This window comes from Otolemur garnettii, unplaced genomic scaffold, assembly GCF_000181295.1.
Source record: "Otolemur garnettii isolate 467f Iridium unplaced genomic scaffold, OtoGar3 scaffold00186, whole genome shotgun sequence".
NCBI classification, from domain to species: domain Eukaryota; kingdom Metazoa; phylum Chordata; class Mammalia; order Primates; family Galagidae; genus Otolemur; species Otolemur garnettii.
Window position 1 is genome coordinate 1,334,970 of NW_003852581.1, and position 15,451 is coordinate 1,350,420.

Sequence of the window (15,451 nt, forward strand, 5' to 3'; positions counted from 1 at the left end):
TTTTTTTCTTTTTTGCCTGCTGCTGCACATTGAAAGAATAAAAATTGTCTTGGACCACACAGTAAATATACAAACACTAATGAAAACTGATTAGCAAAAAAAAAAAAGAGAAAGAGAGAGAGATCTATGCATACTTTTCATGATATCTGATATCAGAAATAAGCAAAAATGTCCTCACAATGTCAGCATGTGGCTTGTGGGCTGTGGGTTGGACACTCCTGCTACATTATCTTCTGTAATTTGAGTCTGCCCAAGTTTTTTGTTTTAACATTTCTGGAATATTTTAAGTTAGAATATTTGTTTTGTTTTGATAATTATCTCATGTCAAATGCAAGGACCTCTGTCCTTCTAGATTAACAGAATTATACTGAAAATTGGAACAAAAGAAGAACATTGTATTGCTCTATTATTATTGGAGCTACTGTGGGCTTATTTTAGGGGAAATTTAGGCTGGGGATTAACTAACTCCTTAATCATGAGTAAAGAAATAGCAACATTTTTAATAATTTCTTTAAAACGTAATTACTTTTATTGTGGAAAATGTACTGTACAAATACATAAAATTGAAATTTTATATCCATTATCTCATCAATCAGACCTTGGCTGTTTTTTATAATGGTTAAAATACTCAAGTTGAGACTATTTACTATAACCATTTCTATTTATTTTATTCTATTTTTCCTTCATCTCTCCCTTAGTCTTTATTTCATTTTCATTGCCTCTTAGTTTCTGTTAGCCATTGAATCTTTCAAGAGTTACAGTGTAAATTCCCTTGAAAGACCTCAGTGTTGGGCGGCCCCTGTGGCTCAAAAGGGTAGGGTGTTGGTCCCATATGCCCAAGGTGGCGGGTTCAAACCCAGCCCCGGCCAAAAACTGCAAAAAATAAAAATAAAATAAAATAAAGACCTCAGTGTTAATTCAAGAAATCCTCTTCTCTTTTTTTTTTTTAATAGAGATTTTCAAAATATCTATGTGACACAGTTGAGTAAAACAGACTTGTCTTATTCCTGAATCCCTAATTACTCCTATAAGGAAAACTCATCAGTAGTTGAGTTTTACAGTTAGTTTATCTTCTCTCAGTATCTTAGGTTCATCTGAATTTAGTCCAACATTCAAGCCAAACCTCACAAATTCTTTATCTTAAGCAGATAATAGGCTCTCTCATTTGTGGTAAGTAACTTGGAAATTATCTGTCTAGAATTGTCCCAGATAAGATGTGTTCTTCTTAAAATATATCTAACACCCATAAGACATTTGTAGATGATTATTTTCTTTATAAAAAGGTTCCCTAGAGCAGAGAAATTCCTTTGTAATTAGGCAGTATAATGTATTTGGAATTACTTTTTACTTATAAAAATCAATTCATATTTCTTCCAGGAACATAATTTTGTATGAAACAAAATATCTTGATAGGGTCATGATGGGAGATCTCATTCAAACCTCACCAATTTCAGTGGTAAAAGAACAAAGTTAACTCCTTTGTAATATTTTAAAATGTAACAGCTTTATTGAGATATAATTCAAATGGAATAGTAACTTAAAGTGTGCAAATCAGTGGATTTTTGTATATTCACAGTTGTCCATTCATCACCATAATCAATTTTAGAAATTTTTATGACCTCAAAAAGGAATTCTATACTTTTTAGGAGTTATCCCCCACCCCATCTACTCTCAGGAAAACACTATTTAGTTTTATCTTTATAAATTTGCCTATATTGTACATTTCAAATGAATGGAGTCATACAGTGTGTGGCCTTTTGTGTCTTGGTTTCTTTTACTTAATATAATGGGTCATTCATTCATGTCATAGCATGTGTAAGTACAGTCGATCCTTGAACAATGTGTGAGTTAGGGGTGCTGACCCCTACCCATATATGCAGTCAGAAATTTGCATCTACCCCAAACTTAACTACTGACAGCTTACTGTTGACCAGAAGCCTTACCAATAACAGTCAGTTAACACGTATTTGGTATTTTATATAATACGGTATTTTATACTGTATAATATACTGTGTTACAATTAAGTTACCAATGAAGGAAGGAATGTTAAAATCATAAAGAAAAAAATATGTATTTATTGTTTATTAAGTACAAGTGGATCATTACCTTCCCATTGAATAGAGGGAGAATGGGGAGGAAGGGGAGGTTAGCCTGTTATCTCACTTGGCAAAGGCAGAAAAAATATACATATAAGTGGACTCACAAAGTTTAAGCCCATGTTGTTCAAGAGTCACCTGTAGTTTATTCCTTTTTTACCGCTAGTAATAATCCATTACATGGATATGCCACATTTTACTTATCTGTTCATCAGTTTGTGGGCATTTGAGTTGTTCCTACTTTGGGGTTTTATGAATAATGTTGCTATGATGATTTGTGTACACATTTCTGTATGGATATATATTTTCAGTTTTCTGGGTATATATCTGGGAGTGGCATACCTTCACAATCTAAACATGACTAAATTTTTGTTTTTCCCAATATTGTGAAATGCAAATCTTTTGTACTTTACCTGATCCCATTCCTGTGGCATATCAGAATACTTTATACTTGTGATATCATACTCACTATATAATTTTGGTAAATGTAACAAAAAGTAAGCCAGAAAGCTTACTTAGCTCTATAAAGAAATATTATATTGCACAATTTACTAAAATGAAATTTTAATCAAATTGTGCCAATGGTCTATAAAAGAATATTGAGTGTTACCAAAATTTGCAGTGTTCGCAAACAGTGCACCTTATTCTTTTATATTATATTTGGTGCCAGTTGAATTTTGCAATGATTATTACTTACTTATTGCTGGGTTGAGAAACAATACTATGGGGGTTGAATATTGATTGCATGCCTTCCAAGCAGCAAAAAAGTTAAATTTTTAAATTAATGTATTTTGAATATTAACAGCATTGAGATGAGTCTTTGAAGATGTGTTTTTAATGTAAGCAAGATTTCCTAATAAGTCTTCGTTAATTTTGTACTTTCTATAACAAATGATATAGAATAAATCTTGTTCGAGTTAATGTTTTACCTCCCCAAACTGTACACCAATATTTTTAATAACTTTATCATCCATTAACTTGAAGTGCACAACATATTCAGTTACTCAGTAATTTTTAAATTACCCATTCTGAGGAACCTAATCTAAGTAGAATATAATGGATACATTAAAGTATGAACCTTAAGAAGAAGTAGAAATGGAATCAGAGATAGCAACGGAAAATGGAATCAGAGAATAGCAATAATAATTTCAACACTTAAAGCTAAAATTATGCTAAAAAACTATTGAGAGTTTGCCAAAATATGTATTTTTATTTTTTTTTATTTTTTAACTTTATTCAATTTAATATGAGTGTACAATGTTTAGGTTTACATTGTTCTCACTTCCAGAATAAAGTTACATTTGTAGAGCTCCTCACACAAGGGGCATGTAATACACCTTCATTCACAATGTGCACATTAGGTGATATCACAACTCATGTCCTCCCGTCTTCTGCCAAATGTCCTCCCCTTGCTTCTCTACCCCCAAACGAACTGAACTATAATAATGTTTTATTGTTCTTATGAACATGTAATTGTTTATATATTGATTTCATATTAGTATAGAGTACGTTGGATATTTATTTTTCCATTCTTGAGATAGTTTACTAAGAAGAATATATCTTACTCCATCCATGTAAATGTAAAAGATGTAAAGTCTCTTTTTTAATGGCTGAATAACATTTCATAGTATACACCATGATAATGTGTATACTATCACATAGTTTGTTGATCCCTTCATGAGTTGATGGATACTTAGGTTGCTTCCACAACTTGGAAATCATGAATTGAGCCACAATAAACATTCTAGTGTAAATGTCTTTGTGGTAAAATGATTTTTGTTCTTCTGGGTAGATACCTAGTAATGGGATTGCAGGGTCAAATGGAAAGTCTACTTTTAGATCTTTGAGGCTTTTCCATGTGGAGAGAAGGGAACATTTTTACATTGCTGGTGGGACTGCAAACTAATACAGTCTTTTTGGAGAGAAGTATGGAGAATCCCCCAAAATTATGTATTTCATTTCATGAACTTTAATTTTGTGAACTATAGTTTTAATTCAGCTTATCCTAGATGGAAGCATTGTCACTTTAAAACATTCATGTATAATAAAACAGGATTTATCATATGAGAGCATTTTTAATTATTTCATTAACTTACTATAAGTTATTCTAAACTAAGTAATTCATATTTTTGACACTTTTAAAACTTTGTATATTCTAGGTCTTTATTTCCAAAAATATGAGAATACTTTTTCTGAAAACTTCTTTAGTTTTTTTAATCATCTCATTTACCATATTTTATAAGAGGGGCTATAAATTTGTAACATCATATACTTCATCACTTTTTTTCTTCATCTTAGTTTGTGTCATTGCCAAAAACATTGTGAAAAATATGGTAATAGAATTAGGAGCTGTGGTATAATGAAAATAATTTAGTTTGTTTATTTTGATAATTTGGATGCCTTCTTTCCTAGGCAATAAACTATTCACTTTTAAATAGTATGTAATAATTTATATTTAATTACAAAGTTAAAGTAGCTTTGCAGTGTGAAAAGAATTTCTGAAATGTGTTGTTTGCCACTATTTTGAAAGGCCAAAAGAATGTTTTAAGTTATATGTATCAAATTTTTTTTTTTTTTTTTGACAGAGCCTCAAGCTATCCCCCTGGGTAGAGTGCCATGGCATCACGCTCACAGCAACCTCCAACTCCTGGGCTCAAGCGAGTCTCTTGCCTCAGCCTCCCAAGTAGCTGGGACCACAGGCGCCCGCCACAACGCCTGGCCATTTTTTGGTTGCAGCCATCATTGTTGTTTGGCGGGCCCGGGCTGGGGATTCGAACCCGCCACCTTAGGTGTATGTGGCTGGCGCCTTAGCTGCTTGAGCCACAGGCGCCAAGCCATATGTATCAAATTTGAAACTGAAGTGGGAATAATCTCAACTTTGACTCATATAGATTTTGGGGAATTTCTTATATCAAGTTAAAAGCTTTTTAATAACACTTTATTCTGCTTTTATTAGTTCTAGTATTGTTAGGTATACTCAGGGGCTTCAGAATTTTATGTTTCATATATGGTATGTGACATATATTTTATATATATATATATAAAATGAGCAAATTTCAAAGTAGATGTTTGAGTTTTTATAGGAACAACATTGAAATAAAAATGACAGACATTATATTAAAGGGGATATATTGCTTGAATGCTGTTTATTATGGCCAAAGGAAAAAGTTTATTAATATATTCTATGTTGCATAGTTGATGCGTAGTATTTGTGTGAAATTAAATGTTGTCATTAAGGACTATAGCAGAGAATCAATTTTTTAAGTATACTTAAAATGCAAGTAATAGTCTCAAATATTGCTGTTTTACCTTTGTATATTATTTTTATATGCACTGAAGCATTGGGTTTTTAATAAAGAAAAAGGTAAAATCACCCATTTAGGTATTTCCTTTGTATATAATTTTTAAATAAAGCATACATTACTAAACCTAGATGTATACAAAATTTCCAGCTTGAAGTCGTCTTATAGTGTATTAACTAAGATTCTATTTTCATAATGATTTATGAAAAGACTTTTTTATCAAATCATTTATGTTTCTCTGTTTTATCTTTTTTAAATCTTAGATCTTGTATGTTAATTGGTTTTAGAAACAACTACTGTTTAATTTGGGAGCTGTTTATGAGAGCTTATTTTATGAGTAATATGTATTTATATTCTTAATTTTTCTGTTACTAAATTTGGTGTTGGGATTTATCTTAAAATATTGAAAGTGATAGGTGAATATTTAATCTTTTCTCAGGCAGTTTTAATTAAACTATATGGTTATTAAGTACTTTGTATCCAAAAATAAAAATCCATGAATAGATTTTTTATATAATTGTGATAACTGATCTTGTATCTGTTTTTCCATGAAGCATAACACTTCCATGTATAATATGTCATCAAATGAATATGGTGGATAGGTGGTTTAACCCATTATTTCATGTTGCATTTATGCTTAATACTCACTTATAGTTCTTTTTGACTGAAACAGTTTCCTCCTTTATTTTACAGTGGATGATGTTGGGGAGAAATTAGAGCATATGGGGAATACACCATTAAAAATTGGCAATGATGGTTCACAAGAAGATGTTAAAGAAGATGGGTTTGGTTCAGAAGTAATAAAAGTGTATATATTTAAAGCAGAAGCTGAAGATGATGTTGAGATAGGTACAAAGACTAATTTTCATTTTTTTGCTGTAATAGGAATTAGAATTTATTTATATCTTTTCTGGGGACCATTCTAAAATTATCCTCAAAGCACAGATTTTTTTTGTAGGTTTCTTTGAGGATGGTATATTATAACAAATTGTATTTGAATATAAAGAGTAAAATATTACAGCTGAAAATATCAAAACAAATTAGTGGAAAGGCTTTGGTTTAGATTAAGAAATTAAATGAGTGTTTAAGAGCATGGATTCTAGAGGAAGGTTGGTTGATTTTAATCCTAGGTCTGGAACATAACTGAGTGACCCTCAATGGGTTACTTAACTTTTTCTGCCTCTTTTCATCCATAAAATGGCCATAATGGTAGTAACTGCCCAATAGGGCTTAATCCTATATATTAGTGAGTAAATTTATATAAAAGACTTACGTAGTACTTGGCATATAAGTGTGATACGTTAACCAATTGTTACTTCTCAGTGATAACTGAAAATTTAAAGTATAACTTATATGAAAATTTTCTTGGCACTTTCAAATTTATTTTAGAAATTAAAAAAAAATTTCTAAAGGAAAATATTTCTTATTTCCTCCATATTAATTATCAACAAATTATTATATGATACTTCTCTATTTTGATATGTGTTTTAATTTTTAAGGTGGAACAGAAATTGTCACAGAGAGTGAGTATACCAGTGGACATTCTGTAGCTGGAGTCCTTGACCAGAGCCGAATGCAGCGAGAGAAGATGGTTTACATGGCAGTTAAAGATTCTTCTCAAGAAGAAGATGATATCAGTAAGAAAAAAAAGGGCACTGTAGTGACTTATCAGTATCTATTATGCATAAAAAAAACAATCTAAGAGACACAAGTACTACAATATATAGGAAAAAAGTTTAATATAAAAATTATGACTCTTTGCTATAAAAAATTTAAAAGAGAAGGCTCCTTTTGATCATTCATGTATACATGTAATGTTCAAATCAGCAAACATGAAGTATGTCTCAGATGCTATGCTAGGAAGATAGAGGTGAACAATATATAGTTCTAGGCTTAAATGGAGCTTACAAATATATAATTGCTGAGTACCTACCTTGTGTGTATATTACTGGATATGGTATAATATATTATCTCATTTAATTGTCATAAACCATCTCTGAGGTAGGTGGTATCATCCCTGTTTTATGGAAGGAAAAAAGATGCATGGAAAATCACTTGCCCAAGATTATTCCAGTATTAAGTATGGAAAGCAAGATTTGAACTGAAAGCTGTCTATATCTGCTGCCAGTTGTTCTTTCCACATGGCAGTGAGCACTGTTGGCCTCTATCTGGATTTAACAATGGAGGGATAACTGGTTGTTCTCTTTCTGTCACTGAAGAGTTATCCGTGTAAGTATTCTTCCAAGCCAAGCTGCTAGGATCTTGATTTACTCTATTAATGTTCTCCAAGTAGTTGCTGCTTAAGGTTTCTCAGTGCTAAGTGCCATGCTGCATGCTTCCTTGTGAAAACATTTTACTCTCTACCAGCTTTCTCATATCAGTATAGTAAGGTGACCAAATTTTTAACATTGGAAAGTGGGACACCATTGATGGGGGTGGGGGTGGGTGGTCTGTTGGCTGAGCTGTTTATGAAGTTAGGGACCCTCTAGAGAATGGGGGGGCTACTTGTTTGTTCCAGACAGTTTGGCTCCTTCTGAGCTAATTGTCCTTGCCTAGAAGTGAGGTAGGGAGCCAATATCCTTCTGATACTGATTCCACCTGGGCCACCTTGCCCAGGAGGGGAGTAGGGAGTTTACATTAGCCTTTTCATTTCCAAATGAAGTTACATTAACCTCTTCATTCCCAAATGGAGTTACATTAACCTTTTCAGCAGCCAAAAAAAACGTATATTCCCTTACCATTCTCCTGCCCTTCTCTAGCTTGTTGTGCATTCTTTCATCTCTTTTTTTTTTGAGACGGAGCCTCAAGCTATCCTGCTGGGTAGAGTGCCATGGCATCACGCTCACAGCAACCTCCAACTCCTGGGCTCAAGCGAGTCTCCTGCCTCCGCCTCCCAAGTAGCTGGGACCACAGGCGCCCGCCACAATACCTGGCTATTTTTTGGTTGCAGCCGTCATTGTTGTTTGGCGGGTCCGGGCTGGGGATTCGAACCCGCCACCTTAGGTGTACGTGGCTGGCGCCTTAGCCAGTTGAGCTATAGGCGCCGAGCCCCTTGTTGTGCATTCTTTCAAAAAAATTGGGACTTTTTTAAAACACCGCGGGACTTGGGACGAATTGTTCAAAATTGGGACATCTGGTCACCTTACAGTATAGGAATACACCCCTTTCCTGAGGCTGCTTCCATCTTCTTGCTAAGAAAAACACTACTTTGTTTTGTACTAGAAGGGCAAGAGCCTCCATTTCATTCCTTTCTTTACCTTGACAATATTGGTTTCTACCTATCCTGAATTCTGATATCTATTCCTTAAGTTTCCTTCTCTAGAAGCCATGGGGCACTAAATTCCATACTTAATTATGAGCAGTATATTATAGCTGTAAAGAATCAAAAAACAAATATGTGGACAGGATGTGGAATGGAGAAGAAAAGAGTTCAGTGAAATAATTTCTGTTTAGTCTCTAAATTCTTTTAATTTGTTATTCATTAGTCAGGAAAGGGGCACAGTAGAGTTGGGAGACTGAGACTTAGATTAACTGATGCCAGAATTACATGGCAATGTGGAAAACTTAGGCAAGTGTTTAATTTTTTTTTAAACACAACATTATTTTTTAATGAGCCTCACTTAATGTTTTTTCTCCTCAGTAGAGTATCTTAAAATCCAGCCTCTTAAAAAGTATCTACATATTCTTGTACACTAGCATGATGTGGATGTTATATGTAAGCATTTTTTATTGTAATCATTTTTTAACTTTTTTCAAATACTAGTATTTTTTAACTATTTTTCATAATATGTATAGTACTGCATTATAATACAATATGTGGGATGGCATGGACCACTTTCTAATATTGTTTCTATGGGAAATGCTTTTAAAGTTCCAATGAACTGTCAGACAAATTTATGGAATACAACTCTTTTTAAAAAAGTTGTAATGCCTGAGGGACTGTAAGATCAGTCAATACATTTCAAGTGCACATGTTTTATATCATTAAAAAGCCATTTTTTGTAGCACTTGGTTCTAAGAGGACAATAAGAATTTTAGTAAATGATTTGTCTCCTAGTGGCACTAATGTTCAAAAGTGCTTAATATGAATTTCAATTAAATTTATAAATTTTTAAATTGACCAAACTGAAATTTTGAAAGCTGAAAGAGTTAAATTGTTTGGAATTTTTACCCATTTATTAAATATTTGGGGTTATAAACAAGCAATTATTTCTAAAATTTAGGTTGTGCTGAAATAGCAGATGAAGTTTACATGGAAGTCATTATAGGGGAAGAGGAAGGAACTTCTCTCCCTGAGATTCAGCTTGATGACACTGATGTTAATAAAACAATTGTCCCTGTTGTCTGGGCTGCGGCATATGGTAGGACACTGACATTTTTTTTCACCTGATAAGTATATAACGGGTATTTAATTAGCCTGTAGGCTATTAAATATGCTGTTCTAATGCCACCATGAGTTGGCTGTTTATATGTTTAAAAAAACATAATGTTTTTCTTTGGACTGATTCATTTCTAGTTTCTTTACGTGATTTTTCTACCACGTATCTTGTATTATTTACAACAAACCTTGCTTAATGTTTTGTTTCTCAGTTAGATATATTTTAAATCCTACCTGTATAAGTGAGTGCCATAAAAAAATTATTTTTCTAAAATAGGAATTTTTTTTGAAAATCAATTCTTCCCCTTTTAGAAGAATTTGTTTATTTATACTATAGATAATAATATTTGAGATTTTGAAAAGAAAATAGAAATTCAGGTATGCTCTTTTACAAAGTATATAATGAATAGTAAGCTTATCTTTTCTCATTATCTGTTTCATTTCATTCCTATGTAATGTACAAAATGGTCCAGGTATACTCCTTACTTTAAAAAAAAATTATCTAAATTTGGTTCTCCCAAAGGTTCATTTATTCAGCAGTCATTTATTGAATATCTTCAATGTTGTGGGTACTTAACAAAAATATCTACCCAGAAAATTTTTCTAGATTTTAAAAATTAGAATGCTGAAAGCAATCCTTATTTTCAGTGTATGACATTGTCTAATCAATGGAAATAGAAGAACTCAAGAAAAATATTTTAATCCAAGGAATGGTGGGCAAAATGAGATTTTATAGATTAAGACATGATCCTCTAATAATCATTATAATCAGCATGTCAGTCTTTCATTAGTCTTTTTTTTTAGGAGATGAACGAAGAGTTTCTCGAAGGTATGAAGACTGTCAAGCATCAGGTGAGAGAATTATACATTAGATTGAGATGTGAGTTAAATGTCTGGTTTGTATACTACACTTGGTAAGTGTAGAGTTTGTGTTTATAAACTTTTGTTGCACTCTGAATTGCCTGTCATACCTAGTTATTCTAGTTATTTATATAAGAGTTCACCTCTTTGGGGTATTGATTAAATTATACATGGATATAAAATTTATTAATCTGTGAATGCAGTTCATTTTAGATTTCCCTCAAGATAACAGGTATCAGGCAGCTTACTACGTGGGCCATAAAATGTTGCTATAGGAAAAATTATAAAATAGAAATTATTTGGACAGAAAACAAAAAATTCTTCATGATTTCTTCTACCCGTTAATCTTTTTCTTAGGGTGGAACTATTTTCCTAAGTTCTATAACATCTAATAGATTTATATAACTGTTAATTATATAAAACCCATGTGTCAGATTAATATTTTTCAGTTTTGATACATTCAATATAGTGTTATTCTCCAGGTGACCTTTTATTTTTCTTTAAGTAAGGAGGCTTTTTCTTATTATAAGTATCTGATTATTCTGTTTCTACCTTTGTGAAGTATTTGACTCTCTAAACTCAATCATAGATTTCAGAAAAATTGTGATATGCATACATCACAACATCATACAAACTAACATAATAGTTTGGTGGGTCCACATTTTTTAACTCAATTGGATGATACAACATATTTGTGAGAACTCAGACTTTGTTAAGTATTTCCTTCTAAATGTACTGATCCCACTAAAATTGTGGTAAATCATCTGCTGTATTTATTCTAACACTGAAAATCAATCATAAAACTCAATACTCTTCATATCAAGTGTAGTATTCTAAAGCATCTACACAAAGAGATATGTTTTGTTCTTTATGCTTTACATTTAGTTACTGAGACTATAATGGTTCACTGATTGATATATGTATATTTCTTGCTAAATCCCTTGAATTTCATCAGCCCTTATTGGTGAGAAATTGGTCTGTTGCTAAGATTTTGTTTAAGGTCATAAAATTCAATTTCTTATATTACATTTATCTTATCAGATTAATTCCTTTAGGATGATCACATTGAGATACTTTAAATTCATGTGTTATCCTATTCAGAGCGTTGGCACATACACATCTGTGTATGAGAGAGAAAGATCATGAGAAGATGGGATATATTTTGTAAAATTTATTGCCACAGTTGTAACTTGATACTGTGTCTTCTGTACCAGTTTATTTAATAAACCCCCCGAAAAAATGTAAATATGTGTAGTTTAATAGTGTGTCAATTTTTTTTTTCCAGGAAATACTTTGGACTCAGTGTTAGAAAACAGAAGTAGTACAGCAGCCCAGTACCTTCAAATTTGTGATAACATTAATACAAATAAAGTACTTAAACAAAAAGCCAAGAAAAGGAGAAGGGGAGAAACCAGGCAGTGGCAAACAGGTAAAATACTATGCTTTATGAAATATTACAATAACTTGAGGTGTGGAAGTATTTAGAAAAGGAAAAGCTCCGTTATTTAAATAGTAGTCTTTACCATGTACCTGTTTGCGTATGATGTAGAGAATTTTTTTTTTTTACAGTGTATGACTAGTACTTAATAAAACTATGCTCATTTTTTCTTTATTCAAAATATGTTTTTAAAGGGTATTTTCAGTTTGGTTTAATAATATATGGTGTCTATTTCTGGTTTCCAATATATGTGTAACATAGCATTTTGGCATATGAATGCTACATAGAAGAGTGCCTCTAATTACTTTTTAGTGAGTGACTTTACCATAAATTGCTTTTAGCATACAATTTTATTCTGCAGAGTTTGTTTAACTGGTTTAGATTTCACATAGTGAATGCCAGCTGTTTGGCACCTTTGTTGTAAAATCTTTTAAAACAGTCTGACCAAATGTCACAACTTGCTTTTTTTTTTTTTATCTAGCTGTTATAATAGGTCCTGATGGACAGCCCCTGACAGTGTACCCTTGCCATATTTGCACAAAAAAGTTTAAATCCAGGGGATTCTTAAAAAGACACATGAAGAATCATCCTGATCATTTGATGAGAAAAAAATATCAATGTACCGATTGTGACTTTACAACTAACAAGAAAGTGAGTTTCCATAACCACTTAGAAAGCCATAAGCTTATAAATAAAGTTGAAAAAACTCATGAATTTACAGAATACACACGAAGATACAGAGAGGCTAGTCCACTCAGTTCAAATAAACTTATCTTAAGAGACAAGGAGCCGAAGATGCACAAGTGCAAATACTGTGACTATGAAACAGCAGAGCAAGGACTGTTGAACAGACATTTATTAGCTGTTCACAGCAAGAATTTTCCTCATGTTTGTGTTGAGTGTGGGAAGGGTTTTCGACATCCTTCTGAACTCAAGAAACATATGAGAACCCATACTGGTGAGAAGCCATATCAGTGTCAGTATTGTATCTTCAGATGTGCAGATCAGTCAAATCTAAAAACTCACATTAAGTCTAAACATGGTAACAGTTTGCCACATAAATGTGAGCATTGTCCCCAGGCATTTGGTGATGAGAGGGAGCTTCAACGCCATCTGGATTTGTTTCAAGGACATAAGACACACCAGTGTCCTCATTGTGACCATAAGAGTACCAACTCAAGTGACCTTAAGCGGCACATCATATCTGTCCATACTAAGGATTTTCCTCACAAATGTGAGGTCTGTGATAAAGGTTTCCATCGTCCTTCTGAGCTTAAAAAGCATAGTGATATCCACAAGGGTAGGAAGATTCATCAGTGTAGGCACTGTGACTTTAAAACATCAGATCCATTTATTCTTAGTGGTCATATCCTTTCAGTTCATACTAAGGATCAGTCATTGAAGTGTAAAAGGTGCAAGAGAGGATTCAGACAACAAAACGAGCTCAAAAAGCATATGAAGACCCACACAGGAAGGAAGATTTACCAGTGTGAGTATTGTGAATACAGCACTACAGATGCATCTGGCTTTAAACGACATGTGATATCAATACATACAAAAGACTACCCACACAGATGTGAATTCTGCAAGAAGGGATTTCGAAGACCATCAGAAAAGAATCAGCATATTATGAGGCACCACAAGGAGGCTCTCATGTAATAAGATCAGTATAAAGCAAGAAGCTATTTAGAAAATATGATATTCTACTTGGGAGGAAAAATCTCACTAATTTTCATCTGGTTTCAAAGCTTCATATTAAATTATAACTACGTTCTTTGTATTAAAGATCTTAAAACATTTGAATTGACAGGGGACCTCCATAGCCCTTTAAAAATGTATTAAAAAATATAAGAAGCACCATAGAATGGTCACAGAAAACTTAAGTGTCTATTTAATAGTATTATGTGTATAATTAAACTACAGAGGGGAAAAGCAGAGACAAATACTTTATTTGGCTGATCGTTTTACAGTCAAATGTTTCTGAAAAGAGAATACATAATTGATGAACTTAGCAATGCTTTGCAATAGCAAACAAGCCTCACTTTTTAGCAATTTTAGAAATTGGGTGGGGAAAGAAAATGCAGTCATCCACTGGTCACTTACTCACTGAGTTTTATGTTATACCTGGAAATCGGATTCCAGAAATGATAAAAGTTTTGTGTATTCGTTAAAAGAAAATTCACTAGAAAAGTTTAGATTAATTCAGTACTGGTAAAAAAGAATTTCAGAGCTGCTAATTTTGCCACAGGATAAGATATTTAAAATATAGCATTCTGTGCTGAAGTCTAAGGATTAAATCCCACTTTTTTTAGATATTCAAATTGATTGTTCAGTATGGCATATATGACAAAAGTATATTTGAGTCAAATGTGGCTTTCTAAAATGGATGTAGCAGTAGTGTTGCAAACAAAATCAGCACTGTATTTCTTAATGATCTAAGGATTAAATTGAGAGAACACAGTTTTCTTAAATATTATAATGCCTAGAGGTTTTCTTTTATAAGGCAGTCTTAGCAAGTATGATAATTCTACTCTTACTTGCTCTAATGTTTAAAGGTGCAATTTTATGCCATTATTGAAATGTTTGATTTTTAAAATCTGTATACCATATTACTAACATGCATTTTCAATGTGAGGCAGTATTTATGCAGAATTTAAGAGAACAATATACTGCCAATGGAGTTTGGAGGTGGCTATTCAGTTTACAGTGTATAAATTTAAAATATGCATCCCTTTAACAATGCTTTGTGTTAGCATGCTGCAAATCAAAATGGCGCTTAATATTAAAAGCTGGTTTAGGGAAATTTAATGAAAATCCTGTTCATAAATGTAATGCATATGATGTGTACTTTTAAGTTTTAGTTGCTTCATGTTTACATTAAGCTGTTCAACATAATTGAAATGTAATTTTTACTTCATTCTATATCGTGGCTTTGTGTTTTGAATAATGTTCACCTTTCTGTTTTGCACCAGATAAAAATCTGTTCCTTGAGAATAATTTTTTTTTATCTTTCTTAACTTCAGAATATTAAATTTGGAAAATCTAAAATTGTGTGTTATGTGGCTGTAAATGATGTACACGCTGTAAAATAAGATTGTCACTGTTATGTGGGATTATTATTTGTAAATGTTACTCATTGAAATGAGCATACAATAAAAAGCATTTATTGCACTTCAAAGTTTTATGAATTTATTTAAAGTGTTGTGATGTTCATTCTTTATTAAAAGATTTTCGATTCAAATTTCTCTTAGGCAGTTTGGTCCTTTCTTTAATGTCTTGTTGAATTTTGTGCATTGACAACTAAAGAGCTAGGAATTTAAACAATTATGATGACTATGGCATGCATATTTCTCAAGAGTATATGTTATTTGCAAAA

At 32.3% G+C, this 15,451-nt stretch overlaps 1 protein-coding gene across 2 annotated transcripts in view; it reads left to right on the forward strand.

Moving 5' to 3' along the window:
- The window catches only part of ZNF711 (zinc finger protein 711), a 30,261-nt gene extending 15,012 nt beyond the window's left edge, over positions 1–15,249 (forward strand). The window contains exons 4-9 of one of the 2 annotated variants that reach the window (XM_023507531.1): positions 6,092–6,247; positions 6,898–7,035; positions 9,622–9,759; positions 10,581–10,628; positions 11,923–12,066; positions 12,557–15,112. In XM_023507531.1, coding sequence (XP_023363299.1) covers positions 6,092–6,247; positions 6,898–7,035; positions 9,622–9,759; positions 10,581–10,628; positions 11,923–12,066; positions 12,557–13,734 — 1,802 coding nt within the window. In that variant the 3' untranslated portion in view covers positions 13,735–15,112. Of the gene's footprint in view, positions 1–6,091; positions 6,248–6,897; positions 7,036–9,621; positions 9,760–10,580; positions 10,629–11,922; positions 12,067–12,556 lie in introns of both variants that reach the window. The other variant, XM_012812066.1, reaches the window with a different exon arrangement.
- Positions 15,250–15,451: the final 202 nt, after the last annotated feature.